This window comes from Salmo trutta, chromosome 1, assembly GCF_901001165.1.
Source record: "Salmo trutta chromosome 1, fSalTru1.1, whole genome shotgun sequence".
NCBI lineage: Eukaryota > Metazoa > Chordata > Actinopteri > Salmoniformes > Salmonidae > Salmo > Salmo trutta.
Genome location: NC_042957.1, coordinates 68790615 through 68807432, shown reverse-complemented (window position 1 = coordinate 68807432; position 16818 = coordinate 68790615). Strand labels below are relative to the sequence as shown.

The 16818-nt window shown below is 41.2% G+C and overlaps 1 protein-coding gene across 1 annotated transcript in view; it reads left to right on the top strand.

The window, feature by feature from the left end:
- Nucleotides 1-14258, top strand: part of LOC115206374 (uncharacterized) — a 40236-nt gene extending 25978 nt beyond the window's left edge. Inside the window, exons 5-9 of the mRNA XM_029773239.1 lie at nucleotides 4336-4455; nucleotides 4711-4861; nucleotides 10599-10682; nucleotides 11186-11464; nucleotides 13936-14258. Of these exons, the coding sequence (XP_029629099.1) occupies nucleotides 4336-4455; nucleotides 4711-4861; nucleotides 10599-10682; nucleotides 11186-11464; nucleotides 13936-13952 (651 nt within the window). The 3' untranslated portion in view covers nucleotides 13953-14258. The remainder of the gene's footprint in view (nucleotides 1-4335; nucleotides 4456-4710; nucleotides 4862-10598; nucleotides 10683-11185; nucleotides 11465-13935) is intronic.
- The last annotated feature ends 2560 nt before the right edge of the window (nucleotides 14259-16818 follow it).

Sequence of the window (16818 nt, the reverse complement as noted above, 5' to 3'; positions counted from 1 at the left end):
TAGAATAATTGAAACCATCGTTACAAAAAGTACATATACGTTTATCTAGAGGAGTGTTTTGTATCGACAAGCCTTTCTTATACGAGCTTCGATATTGCTTGGATAAGACAATATGTAAATATGGTTCTGTCCAAAAAGTTCATTAAAACAGGCAGTAGGTGGACAGTTTTATTACTTTCAGGATTGTTTATCAGTTGGTACCACTTTAGTTCAAAGCTTTCTAAATGTGCTGATTCAAAAGCATTACGGTAATTGCTGTATCAGCTGAGTCATATGGATGGAGTTAAAAAAGGATTTGACATGGTACTGTATATAACATCTCTTTGCAGTAGCAACATTGCAAGCACATAATACCTTGCATAGACGTTATTTTGGCATCGCCACTGGTTTCCAGCCCATATCGCCTTGAATAGCAGCATTTGGCGTGTATGTTAGCATTCAAATGAAGTTTTGTAATGTCTGTATATGTAACAACCCTTCAGTTTAAAACAGCAGATGGATTGATGTTTGCTAATAGTAAAGATAGTGTATTGCCTACAGTTGAAGTCGGAAGTTTACATACACCTTAGCCAAATACATTTAAAAACTCAGTTTCACAATTCCTGACATTTAATCCTAGTAAAAAATCCCTGATTTAGGTCAGTTAGGATCACCACTTTATTTTAAGAATGTAAAATGTCAGAATAATAGTTGAGACAATTATTTATTTCAGCTTTTATTTCTTTCATCACATTCCCAGTGGCACAGAAGTTTACATACACTCAATTAGTATTTGGTAGCACTGCCTTTAAATTGTTTAACTTGGGTCAAACGTTTCAGGTAGCCTTCCACAAGCTTCCCACAATAAGTTGGGTGAATTATGGCCCATTCCTCCTGACAGAGCTGGTGTAACTGAGTCAGGTTTGTAGGCCTCCTTGCTCGCACACTCTTTTTCAGTTTTGTCCACAAATGTTCTATAGGATTGAGGTCAGGGCTTTGTGATGGCCACTCCAATACCTTAACTTTGTTGTCCTTAAGCCATTTTGCCACAACTTTGGAAGTATGTTTGGGGTCATTGTCCATTTGGAAGACCCATTTGCGACCAAGCGTTAACTTCCTGACTGATGTCTTGAGATGTTGCTTCAATATATCAACATAATTTTCCTCCCTCATGATGCTATCTATTTTGTGAAGTGCACCAGTCCCTCCTGCAGCAAAGCACCCCCACAACATGATGCTGCCACCCCCGTGCTTCACGGTTGGGATGGTGTTCTTCGGCTTGCAAGCCTCCCCCATTTTCCTCCAAAATTAACAATGGTCATTAAGGCCAAACAGTTCTATTTTTGTTTCATCAGACCAGAGGACATTTCTCCAAAAAGTACAATCTTTGTCCCCATGTGCAGTTGCAAACCGTTGTCTGGCTTTCTTATGGCGGTTTTGGAGCAGTGGCTTCTTCCTTGCTGAGCGGCCTTTCAGGTTATGTCAATATAGGACTCGTTTTACAGTGGATATAGATACTTTTGTACCCGTTTCCTCCAGCATCTTCACAAGGTCCTTTACTGTTGTTCTGGGATTGATTTGCACCAAAGTACATTCATCTCTAGGACACAGAACGCGTCTCCTTTCTGAGCGGTATGACAGCGGCGTGGTCCCATGGTGTTTATACTTGAGTACTATTGTTTGTACAGATGAACGTGGTACCTTTAGGCATTTGGAAATTGCTTCCAAGGATGAACCAGACTTGTGGAGGTCTACAGTTTTTTTTCTGAGGTCTTAGCTGATTTCTTTAGATTTTCCCATGATGTCAAGCAAAGAGGCACTGAGTTTGAAGGTAGGCCTTGAAATATATCCACAGGTACACTTCCAATTGACTCAAATGATGTCAATTAGCCTATCAGAAGCTTCTAAAGCCAAGAAATAATTTTCTGGAATTTTCCAAGCTGTTTAAAGGCACAGTCAACTTAGTGTATGTAAACTTCTGACTCACTGGAATTGTGATACAGTGAATTATAAGTGAAATAATCTGCCTAAACAATTGTTGGAAAAATTACTTGTGTCAGGCACAAAGTAGATGTCTAAACCGACTTGCCAAAACTATAGTTTGTTAACAAGAAATTTGTGGAGTGGTTGAAAAATGAGTTTTAATGACTCCAACCTAAGTGTATTTAAACTTCCGACTTCAACTGTATGTACTCAAGTGCTGTTGCTATTGAGGTTTTCACACAGCAGGCTAGGGGTGCATTTTCAGATGGGTTTAGGTTAGTACTCTTCTTGGGATCTGCATGTTTCCACTTGTCACCATAGCAAATATGTTTGCACATGCTGAATACAGTTTTGACTTAAAATCGGCTTGACAATCTATGGTAAGACTTGAAAATGATCAACCACCAACTTGAGCTTGAATAATTCTTTAAAGAATAATGTGCAAATATTGTACAATCCAGGTGTGCAAAGCTCATTGGGACTTACCCAGAAAGACTCACAGCTGTAATCACTGCCAAAGGTGATTCAACATGTATTGAAATGTCAGAAGTTTGATTTAGAAAATGGATCTTATTGAAATTATGGCTTCTCAAACTAACTCTGACATTTTGACAATTACTGAGACTTCAAAAAGTTTGTGCCAGACTCTAAATGAATATAATGTTTGTAGATATGACAGAGCTGGCAGAAGTGGAGGTGTCGCCATATTCATAAAGAACAACTTGAATGTTAGTATGTGTATTTCCACCTCTGTCCTTAATTTGAAGGCCTTGGAGTTTATCGCCCTCCCAATTGCTCTTAGCAAATTATATGACTTGCTGTCTAACTTGCTGTCTAACTATACTAATTAATAATATTTGGTGATTTTAACCTGGACTGGTTGATGCCAGTATCAGATAGACTGAAATATATTTGTACTGGGCTAAATATAACTAAATCAACCCGCCCCAACTTAAAACACCCTAAATCAACTATTTTGGATATCATTCTGACAAACGCCCCTCATAAGTATACAGCCAATGGAATCTTTGCAAACGAGCTCAGTGAACATTGTCCCATTTCCTGCATTAGAGATACTAAGCTGACTAGATTGTGTCCAAGAGAGCACCAGTGAACATTGTCCCATTGCCCAAAGAGCGAGGAGTACCTCGAATAAATACACGGGACGAGACCCGAAAACACTAGCGCACAATGATACAACACGGGACGAGACCCCTAATCATCTGCACAATACAAGCGGCACGAAAGCCAAAACAACAAGACACAGGTACTCACACGACCAACGGACATTGGAACAATAATCAACAACCCAATGGAGAAACAAAGGGCACATTTATACAAATACAATCAGTGAGGAATTGGAACCAGGTGTGCGTAAAGACACAGTTCAGTGCCTAGAGGATCCGTGACACGTTTAACATTAAAATACACATGGACAGGCTAGTTAAGAAGCTGAGATTTAAAGTAGGGTCTTTTAAAGTAATAGATCATGCCTTTCTCTAGACAGCAGGAGGCAGACAGTGCAGTCAACTTTCCTGACAGTTCTTGACTGCATTCTAAGCCCCATTTATCGGAAAGCAGCAACCACTACTCCTAAACCTTTGGGTGCTGGGTAGCAAAGCACCCTTCACTTTATCACAGGTGACAGGTTTAATACGCATCACTGTGTCCTGTATCAAAAGGTTGACTGCTCCTCATTAATGTCCCATAGGTCACTTCATAACTCCCTCTTTGTTTACAAAACTTTACTGGAGAAACTTCTGACTTACCTAACTTCATTGTTGAAGTATAAAAACACAAGTTACCAAACCCGTTCACAGGGTTGGTTAACTCGAGGTTCCTCGGGTCTCCACCAAATTAGGTAAATCTGCTTTTAGTTTTAAACAATCTGCAAATCTCATTAAAATGTGATGCTCTGGTGCCACCCAGGCAATTTCATGTTGATTGATGACCTAGTAGACCTTTGCTTTTTTTGTGTATTTTAACATGTATTTTATGGATGTATAGTTTAAATGTGTATATTGTATCACACTGTGTATTGTGTACACAGGGCTCACCTGGAAATGAGGCCCTTGGTGTCAGGGGTGTGAATACATTTGCAAACATTTCTAAAAATGTTTTCACTCTGCCATTATGGGGTATTGTGTGTAGATGTGTGAGAAAACACTTGTTTTAATCCATTTTTAATTCAGGCTTTAACACAACTAAATGTGGAATAAGTCAAGGGGTATGAATACTTTCTGAAGTATATTGCTCTAGCTGGATAAATGGTGGTAAAATGGCTCATTACCATTACTTGATTTCTCTCAGAACTGTTAGTGTGAATGTATTTGATCAGTTTGCCTTGAAGTAATGCACCTTTATTCTTTGAAGGTGGAACATCAACAGAAAGGGAGTACTTTCATTCAAACCAGCTCCAACTGCACATTGACTCCTAGAGGAAAATATGGTCTCTGCTGTAAACTGGTGGCAAATACTACCATACAGCCAAAAGTAAGCATGGTCATCACATACAACCATATATTCCTATATTTGCAGTGATGTAATTCCTTCAGAGTATTCCTTTGTGATGTGCTACTATTGGTTTGTGGTGTTGGGTATGATGGGTGGTTTTTATGTGCATGTACCTGACACCATGAAGTTCCCACAGGATAAAACGTTCTATGTGCTATATGACCAGCTACAGTAATTCTAGCTCTCTGTTGCTGTCTATATTTGGCTAATATTATTTTTCATTTTGTGTTGCAGAGTGGGCAGTTTGACTATGACTACAGCCCAAACTTCCACCCCACATTTCAGGTGTTTTTGGACTGCATGTCGGGTGCAGAGAACATCAGACTGAGTCTTTTAGACAGAGGAAGTAACGACCAAAGAGTGTGGGAGTGTCTAATTCCAACAGGTTAGATCAAATGCCAGTTTGTTATTACACTGTACACCCCTCACCCCTACTCATTTAAACTGTATTCAACACACTGAACACCCCTCACCCCTACTCATTTAAACTGTATTCAACACTGTACACCCCTCACCCCTACTCATTTAAACTGTATTCAACACACTGTACACCCCTCACCCCCTACACAATTAAACTGGATTCAACACACTGTACACCCCTCACCCCCTACTCATTTAAACTGTATTCAACACACTGAACACCCCTCACCCCTATTCATTTAAACTGTATTCAACACTGTACACCCCTCAGCCCTACTTATTTAAACTGTATTCAACACTGTACACCCCTCACCCCCTACTCATTTAAACTGTATTCAACACACTGTACACCCCTCACCCCCTACTCATTTAAACTGCATTCAACACACTGAACACCCCTCACCCCTACTCATTTAAACTGTATTCAACACTGTACACCCCTCACCCCTACTCATTTAAACTGTATTCAACACACTGTACACCCCTCACCCCCTACACAATTAAACTGGATTAAACACACTGTATACCCCTCACCCCCTACTTATTTAAACTGTATTCAACACACTGTACACCCCTCACCCCTACTCATTTAAACAACTGTATTCAACACTGTACACCCCTCACCCCTACTTATTTAAACTGTATTCAACACTGTACACCCCTCACCCCCTACTCATTTAAACTGTATTCAACACTGTACACCCCTCACCCCCTACTTATTTAAACTGTATACAACACTGTACACCCCTCACCCCCTACTTATTTAAACTGTATTCAACACACTGTACACCCCTCACCCCTACTTATTTAAACTGTATACAACACTGTACACCCCTCACCCCCTACTTATTTAAACTGTATTCAACACACTGTACACCCCTCACCCCTACTCATTTAAACTGTATTCAACACACTGTACACCCCTCACCCCTACTCATTTAAACTGTATTCAACAAACTGTACACCCCTCACCCCTACTCATTTAAACTGTATTCAACACACTGAACACCCCTTACCCCTACTCATTTAAACTGTATTCAACACTGTACACCCCTCACCCCTACACATTTAAACTGTATTCAACACACTGTACACCCCTCACCCCCTACTTATTTAAACTGTATTCAACACTGTACAGCCCTCACCCCCTACACATTTAAACTGTATTCAACACACTGTACACCCCTCACCCCTACTCATTTAAACTGTATACAACACACTGTACACCCCTCACCCCCTACTCATTTAAACTGTATTCAACACACTGTACACCCCTCAACCCCTACACATTTAAACTGTATTCAACACACTGTACACCCCTCACCCCCTACTCATTTAAACTATATTCAACACACTGTACACCCATCACCCCCTACTCATTTAAACTGTATTCAACACAATGTACACCCCTCACCCCTTACAAATTTAAACTGTTTTCAACACACTGTACACCCCTCACCCCTACTCATTTAAACTGTATTCAACACACTGTACACCCCTCACCCCTATTCATTTAAACTGTATTCAACACTGTACAGCCCTCACCCCTACTCATTTAAACTTCATTCAACACACAGTCACCCCTCACCCCTACTCATTTAAACTGTATACAACACTGTACACCCCTCACCCCATACTTATTTAAACTGTATTCAACACACTGTACACCCCTCACCCCTACTCATTTAAACTGCATTCGACACACTGTACACCCTTCACCCCTACTCATTTAAACTGTATTCAACACACTGAACACCCCTCACCCCCTACTTATTTAAACTCTATACAACATACTGTACACCCCTCACCCCTACTCATTTAAACTATATACAACACACTGTACACCCCTCACCCCCTACTCATTTAAACTGTATTCAACACACTGTACACCCCTCACCCCTACACATTTAAACTGTATTCAACACACTGTACACACCTCACCCCTACTCATTTAGACTGTATTCAACACTGTACACCCCTCACCCCTACACATTTAAACTGGATTCAACACACTGTATACCCCTCACCCCCCACACATTTAAACTGTATTCAACACACTGTACACCCCTCACCCCTAACTATTTAAACTGTATTCAACACTGTACACCCCTCACCCCCTACTCATTTAAACTATATTCAACACACTGTACACCCATCACCCCCTACTCATTTAAACTGTATTCAACACACTGTACACCCCTCACCCCCTACAAATTTAAACTGTTTTCAACACACTGTACACCCCTCACCCCTACTCATTTAAACTGTATTCAACACACTGTACACCCCTCACCCCTATTCATTTAAACTGTATTCAACACTGTACACCCCTCACCCCTACTCATTTAAACTTGATTCAACACACAGTCACCCCTCACCCCTACTCATTTAAACTGTATACAACACTGTACACCCCTCACCCCATACTTATTTAAACTGTATTCAACACACTGTACACCCCTCACCCCTACTCATTTAAACTGTATTCGACACACTGTACACCCCTCACCCCTACTCATTTAAACTGTATTCAACACACTGAACACCCCTCACCCCCTACTTATTTAAACTCTATACAACACACTGTACACCCCTCACCCCTACTCATTTAAACTATATACAACACACTGTACACCCCTCACCCCCTACTCATTTAAACTGTATTCAACACACTGTATACCCCTCACCCCCTACTTATTTAAACTGTATTCAACACACTGTACACCCCTCACCCCTACTCATTTAAACAACTGTATTCAACACTGTACACCCCTCACCCCTACTTATTTAAACTGTATTCAACACTGTACACCCCTCACCCCCTACTCATTTAAACTGTATTCAACACTGTACACCCCTCACCCCCTACTTATTTAAACTGTATACAACACTGTACACCCCTCACCCCCTACTTATTTAAACTGTATTCAACACACTGTACACCCCTCACCCCTACTTATTTAAACTGTATACAACACTGTACACCCCTCACCCACTACTTATTTAAACTGTATTCAACACACTGTACACCCCTCACCCCTACTCATTTAAACTGTATTCAACACACTGTACACCCCTCACCCCTACTCATTTAAACTGTATTCAACAAACTGTACACCCCTCACCCCTACTCATTTAAACTGTATTCAACACACTGAACACCCCTTACCCCTACTCATTTAAACTGTATTCAACACTGTACACCCCTCACCCCTACACATTTAAACTGTATTCAACACACTGTACACCCCTCACCCCCTACTTATTTAAACTGTATTCAACACTGTACAGCCCTCACCCCCTACACATTTAAACTGTATTCAACACACTGTACACCCCTCACCCCTACTCATTTAAACTGTATACAACACACTGTACACCCCTCACCCCCTACTCATTTAAACTGTATTCAACACACTGTACACCCCTCAACCCCTACACATTTAAACTGTATTCAACACACTGTACACCCCTCACCCCCTACTCATTTAAACTATATTCAACACACTGTACACCCATCACCCCCTACTCATTTAAACTGTATTCAACACAATGTACACCCCTCACCCCTTACAAATTTAAACTGTTTTCAACACACTGTACACCCCTCACCCCTACTCATTTAAACTGTATTCAACACACTGTACACCCCTCACCCCTATTCATTTAAACTGTATTCAACACTGTACAGCCCTCACCCCTACTCATTTAAACTTCATTCAACACACAGTCACCCCTCACCCCTACTCATTTAAACTGTATACAACACTGTACACCCCTCACCCCATACTTATTTAAACTGTATTCAACACACTGTACACCCCTCACCCCTACTCATTTAAACTGCATTCGACACACTGTACACCCTTCACCCCTACTCATTTAAACTGTATTCAACACACTGAACACCCCTCACCCCCTACTTATTTAAACTCTATACAACATACTGTACACCCCTCACCCCTACTCATTTAAACTATATACAACACACTGTACACCCCTCACCCCCTACTCATTTAAACTGTATTCAACACACTGTACACCCCTCACCCCTACACATTTAAACTGTATTCAACACACTGTACACACCTCACCCCTACTCATTTAGACTGTATTCAACACTGTACACCCCTCACCCCTACACATTTAAACTGGATTCAACACACTGTATACCCCTCACCCCCCACACATTTAAACTGTATTCAACACACTGTACACCCCTCACCCCTAACTATTTAAACTGTATTCAACACTGTACACCCCTCACCCCCTACTCATTTAAACTATATTCAACACACTGTACACCCATCACCCCCTACTCATTTAAACTGTATTCAACACACTGTACACCCCTCACCCCCTACAAATTTAAACTGTTTTCAACACACTGTACACCCCTCACCCCTACTCATTTAAACTGTATTCAACACACTGTACACCCCTCACCCCTATTCATTTAAACTGTATTCAACACTGTACACCCCTCACCCCTACTCATTTAAACTTGATTCAACACACAGTCACCCCTCACCCCTACTCATTTAAACTGTATACAACACTGTACACCCCTCACCCCATACTTATTTAAACTGTATTCAACACACTGTACACCCCTCACCCCTACTCATTTAAACTGTATTCGACACACTGTACACCCCTCACCCCTACTCATTTAAACTGTATTCAACACACTGAACACCCCTCACCCCCTACTTATTTAAACTCTATACAACACACTGTACACCCCTCACCCCTACTCATTTAAACTATATACAACACACTGTACACCCCTCACCCCCTACTCATTTAAACTGTATTCAACACACTGTACACCCCTCACCCCTACACATTTAACTGTATTCAACACACTGTACACACCTCACCCTTACTCATTTAGACTGTATTCAACACTGTACAACCCTCACCCCTACACATTTAAACTGGATTCAACACACTGTATACCCCTCACCCCCCACACATTTAAACTGTATTCAACACACTGTACACCCCTCACCCCTAACTATTTAAACTGTATTCAACACTGTACAGCCCTCACCCCCTACACATTTAAACTGTATTCAACACACTGTACACCCCTCACCCCCTACTCATTTAAACTGTATACAACACACTGTACACCCCTCACCCATACTCATTTAAACTGTATTCAACACACTGTACACCCCTCACCCCTACTCATTTAAACTGTATACAACACACTGTATACCCCTCACCCCTACTCATTTAAACTGTATTCAACACACTGTACACCCCTCACCCCCTACTCATTTAAACTGTATTCAACACACTGTACACCCCTCACCCCCTACTCATTTAAACTGTATTCAACACACTCTACACCCCTCACCCCCTACACATTTAAACTGTATTCAACACTGTACACCCCTCACCCCCTACTTATTTAAACTGTATTCAACACACTGTACACCCCTCACCCCCTACACATTTAAACTGTATTCAACACTGTACACCCCCCACCCCCTATACATTTAAACTGTATTCAACACTCTACACCCCTACTTATTTAAACTGTATACAACACACTGTACACACCTCACCGACTACTTATATAAACTGTATTCAACACCCTGTACACCCCTCACCCCCTACTTATTTAAACAGTATACAACAAACTTTACACCCCTCACCCCCTACTTATTTAAACTGTGTTCAACACACAGGATATAATAAATCTGATGAGATTTTCTTCTCCACGTCTTCAGATTTTGAACCACCTCAAGTCAATCCAATCAACCCTAATCCAGGTAGGGATTTGTTTTCTCTTTCTTTGTCAATGTCTTTATGTCTGATATGGAATGTGTTTGCGTGACACACAAAGGATTCCATCATTGTTTTTTAAACTTTTATTTTAGATCTTGTAATATCAGCATCAAGTGATCAGTCTTGTATATACTGTATATATTTATACTCTGGACTTCGACATTGCTCTTCCTAATTTTTCTTAATTCCATTATTTTACTTTTTAGATTTATGTGTATTGTTGTGTAGAGATATATGTTAGATTTTACTGCACTGTTGGAGCTATGAGCACAAGCATTTCTCTACACCCACAATAACATCTGCTAAATATGTGTATTCAACCTATACAATTTCATTTGATTTGTTAAAAGAAACACATTGAGACAAATATGTTTTGTTGTATTTAGTGGCTTGTTATGTAGAACACAGTTGTTCTTGAGGGTTTTAGTTAATTATGTCTCTAATAATAAGACCTGGTTGTGTATGCATTTTCTGACATGAATCTCAGGTGCTGAGGCAGACCTGAACCAACTCTTGGGTGAAGAATTTGTTGATGAACATATGGCTGATCTCATTCAGAGGGTCACGATGGTGCTGCCTGTAGCAGATTACCCGTTTACTGAGAACATGATGCAACAGGAAATGTACACAATAATCCGCAGTAAATCTACTAGTCAGGAGCAAATGAGACTGGTTTTTGATGCTGCACGAAGAGGAGGAAGAAGAGTGAAATCTGCCATCTACAATTCTCTCCAAATCTATGAACCTCATCTTGTCCAGGACCTGGGTAAGATCGAACTCCTCCTGTCCCCTGTAGCTCATTTTTTATTTTTTTATTTAACTAGGCAAGTCAGTTAAGAACAAATTCTTATTTTCAATGTTGGCCTAGGAACAGTGGGTTAACTGCCTTGTTCAGGGGCAGAACAACAGATTAGTACATTGTCAGCTCGGGGATTCGATCTTGCAACCTTTCAGTTACTAGGCCAACGCTCTAACCACTAGGCTACCCTGACGTTTTCTCACTCATTTGGTAGAGCATGGTGCTTGCAATGCCAAGATAGTGGGTTAAATTCCCAGGAGCGCGCATACGTAATAATATATGCACGCATGACTGTAAGTCCCTTTGGATAAATGCGTCTGATATTGTAAGTGTAATCATGCAGAGACCATAGAATGGCCATGTAACTTGCTAAGTTTCCCAAAATAACCCTAATATTTCATATAGACGGCCCGCACTTAGGGCTTGTACACACAGAATACACAAAGTGTTTGTCTGTCCATCAAAAGTTGAACTAAACTCAGCAAAAAAAGAAATGTCCCTTTTTCAGGACCCTGTCTTTCACAGATCTTCATTGTAAAGGGTTTAAACACTGTTTCCCATGCTTGTTCAATGAACCATAAACAATTAATGAGCATGCACCTGTGGAACAGTCATTAAGACACTAACAGCTTACAGACGGTAGGCAATTATGGTCACAGTTATGAAAATGTAGGACACTAAAGAAGCCTTTCTACTGACTGAAAAACACCAAAAGAAAGATGCTCAGGGTCCCTGCTCATCTGCGTGAATGTGCCTTAGGCATGCTGCTAGGAGGCATGAGGACTGCAGATATGACCAGGGCAATAAATTGAATTGTCCGTACTGTGAGACGCCTAAGACAGCGCTACAGGGAGACAGGACGCACAGCTGATTGTCCTCGCAGTGGACCATGTGTAACAACACCTGCACAGGATCGGTACATCCGAACATCACACCTGTGGGACAGGTACAGGATGGCAACAACAACTGCCCAAGTTACACCAGGAACGCACAATCCCTCCATCAGTGCTCAGACTGTCCGCAATAGGCTAAGAGAGGCTGGACTGAGGGCTTGTAGGCCTGTTGTAAGGCAGGTCCTCACCAGACATCACCGGCAACAACGTCGCCTAGGGGAACAAACCCACCGTCGCTGGACCAGACAGGACTGGCAAAAAGTGCTCTTCACATTTACATTTTAGTCATTTAGCAGACGCTCTTATCCAGAGCGACTTACAGTAGTGAATGCATTCATTTCATAATTTTTTTTTTCTTCTCTGGACTGGCCCCCCATGGGAATTGAACCCACAACCCTGGCGTTGCAAACACCATGCTCTACCAACTGAGCTACAGGGAAGGCCGGGGGGATGTGTCGTGGTTTTCACGGTGTGTCGTGGTTTTGTCTCACCAGGGGTGATGGTCGGATTCACGTTTATCGTCAAAGGAATGAGCATTACACTGGCCTGTACTCTGGAGCGGGATAGATTTGGAGGTGGAGGGTCCGTCATGGTCTGGGGCGATGTGTCACAGCATCATCGGACTGAGCTTGTTGTCATTGCAGGCAATCTCAACGCTGTGCATTACAGGGAAGACATCCTCCTCCCTCATGTGGTACTCTTCATGCAGGCTCATCCTAACATGACCCTCCAGCATGACAATGCCACCGCCATACTGTTTTTTCCGTGCGTGAAGACAGGAATGTCAGTGTTTTGCCCTGGCCAACGATGAGCCCGGATCTCAATCCCATTGAGCACGTCTGGGACCTGTTGGATCGGATGATAAGGGCTAGGGCCATTCCCCCAGAAATGTCCGGGAATTTGCAGGTGCCTTGGTGGAAGAGTGGGTTAACATCTCACAGCAAGAACTGACAAATATGGTGCAGTCCATGAGGAGGTGATGCACTGCAGTACTTAATGCAGCTGGTGGCCACACCAGATACTGACTGTTACTTTTGATTTTTGACCCCCCCTTTGTTCAGGGACACACTATTCCATTTTTGTTAGTCACATGTCTGTGGAACTTGTTCAGTTTATGTCTCAGTTGTTGAATCTTATGTTCATACAAATATTTACACATGTTAAGTTTGCTGAAAATAAACACAGTTGACAGTGTTTGGACATTTCTTTTTTTGCTGAGTTTAATTTCAGCGTGTTTGGAGTATTGCAGGATTGAGTGCATTGCATTTCCCCCACTTTGATCTTTAAACTTCTTAATTATTTTGTTGCATAAACAATAACTGCCTTCTTACGAACATCATACAATACATTTAAAGATCAGTTACCAGATAATTCCTGCTACAGTATTGTAAGGTATTGTTGCAGAGTTCAATGCAGTTTGGTGGACAGAGAGTGTATTCTTATATGTGTATTCATAGTGTGTATTCCTATAGTGTGTATTCGTATGTATTTTGATGGGAAGTATGTACAGTAACATGTCTAATCCCATTCTTCTACCAATGGCAGCAGCAGCTTACCACTGATGAATGGGATGGCCTGGGTTGGTCCTCGGCCGCTGAACAAAGGGCAGCAAGCGGTCCCTCTTCCAGAGCAGGATGTCAGAATACTACAGTCACTATGCTCCTAATCTGCATTGGAGTGTTGGGAGATATGACTGACAGCAGAAATTCTATGATGATTTAAAGTGAAAGCTTCCTGTGAAATCTATTGTCTGCTATAGTAGTTTGTTAGACTGGAAATCCAGTGTGTTTGTGCTAACATTCCAATCTTTGAAACTTCTTGTCATGCCAAACAGTCTGGCTGTATCGCATGACAAGAATCAGTCAAAATCAAATATACGTTTTTTTCATCACTGGCACAGGATTGTGTGTGTGTGTGTGTGTGTGTGTGTGTGTGTGTGTGTGTGTGTGTGTGTGTGTGTGTGTGTGTGTGTGTGTGTGTGTGTGTGTGTGTGTGTGTGAATGAATGAATTAATGAATGTAGGTGTGGGAATGTGTGAAGTGGTGTGTGTAGAGTGATTGCAGGTGGACAGCAAGTGAAGAGTGATAAGCTGTTCAGAGTCTTTTGCTCCGAGAACTGATGCTGCGGTATTGTCTGCCAGATGGTGGTGGAGAGAACAGACTGTGGCTAGGGTGACTGAAGTCATTGGTGATCTTCTGGGCCTTCCTCAGACACCGCCTGGTGTAGATATCCTGTAGACCCGGGTTTTCGCCCCCAGTGATGAACTGTGCAGACTTCACCACCCTCTGTAGAGCCTTGCGGTGGAGGGCGGTGCAGCTGCCGTTCTAGGCGGTGATGCAGCCTGTCAGTATGCAGCACAATGGTGCATCTGTGGAAGCTGGTGAGAATCTGAGGGGCCATGCCAGGTTTTCAGCCACCTGAGGAAGAACAGGCGCTGGTGTGCCTTCTTGATAAATGCACAACCGTTCCCACAAGGAGTGGAATGTTATCACAAACACGCCAGATTTCTTCAGCCTAGTAGTGTGTCCTACAATAATTTGTAACCATGTTCATTTTTAAATGTCTTGTGTCTTCGTCGTTAGATTGGGTGGTGCATTTTCACATTTTTCTCATTTACTTCTATTAATGTGGTGATTATAAATTACTCTTTTAATGTTGAAATGTTGACTTTTAATGCCATCCAGTTTCTACAAATGCGTTGAACTATAAGGGTGTATGTTATTAATAGTCCAGTTTGTATGTTTCTGACTGGCTACTCTTGTTCTCTGGTGGTAGCCACCATGAGTAGTTCTGTCCTTGAGCTGTTCTTGTCTATTGACGCATTGTATTATGACATGTTTTGTGTGGACCCCAGGAAGAGTAGCTGCTGCTTTTGCAACAGCTAATGGGGATCCTAATAAATTACTAAATAGAGGGAAAATGTAATCCTAGAGGAAAAACTTTAACCTTGTGATTGTCCAATTGTTGCTGTTTACCAACATTTCCATTCTATTTCTCTGAAATGTTGCCTTACTCTACTTTTGGAATAGCAAGCCTCTCTTGAAATGGTGTAGTCAGAACATTATATGCAATTTTGGGTGTTGTCATGTATTTTTCTGTTTAGTGAATTGGTCTGAATTTTCATATCTTATCACAAAGTCCTTTATTACACAGATATTTGAAAAGTATGTCTGCTATTGAATGGATGCATATTCCTTGAGCAATTACAATTATTCAATTGTTTATTTTTATTTTAGTTTACCAATCATATGCTGATGGTTTATTTTCATTAATTCAAGGGATTGATGTGTCTATTGTTTCATGCTTGACTTTTTAAACCTTTTGTGTAGTAATATTGGTTAATCATTTTATACATGTTTTTATGCAGAAATACAATATCTGGATATGTTTCTTTCCAAATGACCATTTAACCAAAATGCGTAAATGATGTTGTTATAACCTAATTTTCTATTGTTGAGTATTGTTGAGTATTGTTTAGTGTTGTTGAGTATTGTTGAATGATTCCCTGCGATGTCCATTGCGGGGAAAGGTGAAGTTTGAAAATCATGTCCTCTTATGGGTTTATTTCTCAATAAATAATGACTATAAATAGTTATGGTGTGGTGATTCCCTTCACATGAAAACAACAGGGTGTGGTGTTTGGGGTTTAATGATTGTATTGACATAATAGCTACTACATTTTTTTATTTATTTTATGTAACTAGGCAAGTCAGTTACAATGACGGCCTACCCCGGCCAAACCCTAACCCGGACCAATTGTGCGCCACACTATGGGACTCCCAATCGCGGCTGGTTGTGATAGAGCCTGGAATCGAACAAGGGTCTGTAGTGACGTCTCTAGCACTGAGATGCAGTACCTTAGACCGTTGTGCCACTCTGGAGCCCGGTATTTACATGATAAATACCAATTTTCAACATGATTAAAATTCATTTTCATTGGTCTACATTTATTATATCAATGTACAAAACAAAGCACTTTGTCACAACCGTCGTTGAAGGGGGACCAAAACGCAACGGGTAAAGTGCTCATCTTATTTTATTAAAGAAAACACTTAAACAAACGACAAAAACAGTCCAGTAAGGTGCACAGACTATACTAGAAACAACCACCCACAAACACAAGTGAAAACAAACACAAGTGAAAACAAACACAACTGAATGTGGCCTCCAATTAGAGACAACAACAACCAGCTGCCTCTAATTGGAGGTCATTGCCAAAACTCACATAGAAATAGAAAAGCTAGATTTAAACATAGAAATAAGAAAACTAGAACCTAAACCCACAATACCCAAACACACAAAACAAACACCCCCCTGCCACGCCCTGACCAACTATAATGACAAATAACCCCTTTTACTGGTCAGGACGTGACAGTACCCCAACCCCCAAAGGTGCAGACCCCGAATGCACCTTAAACAAAAACCCCA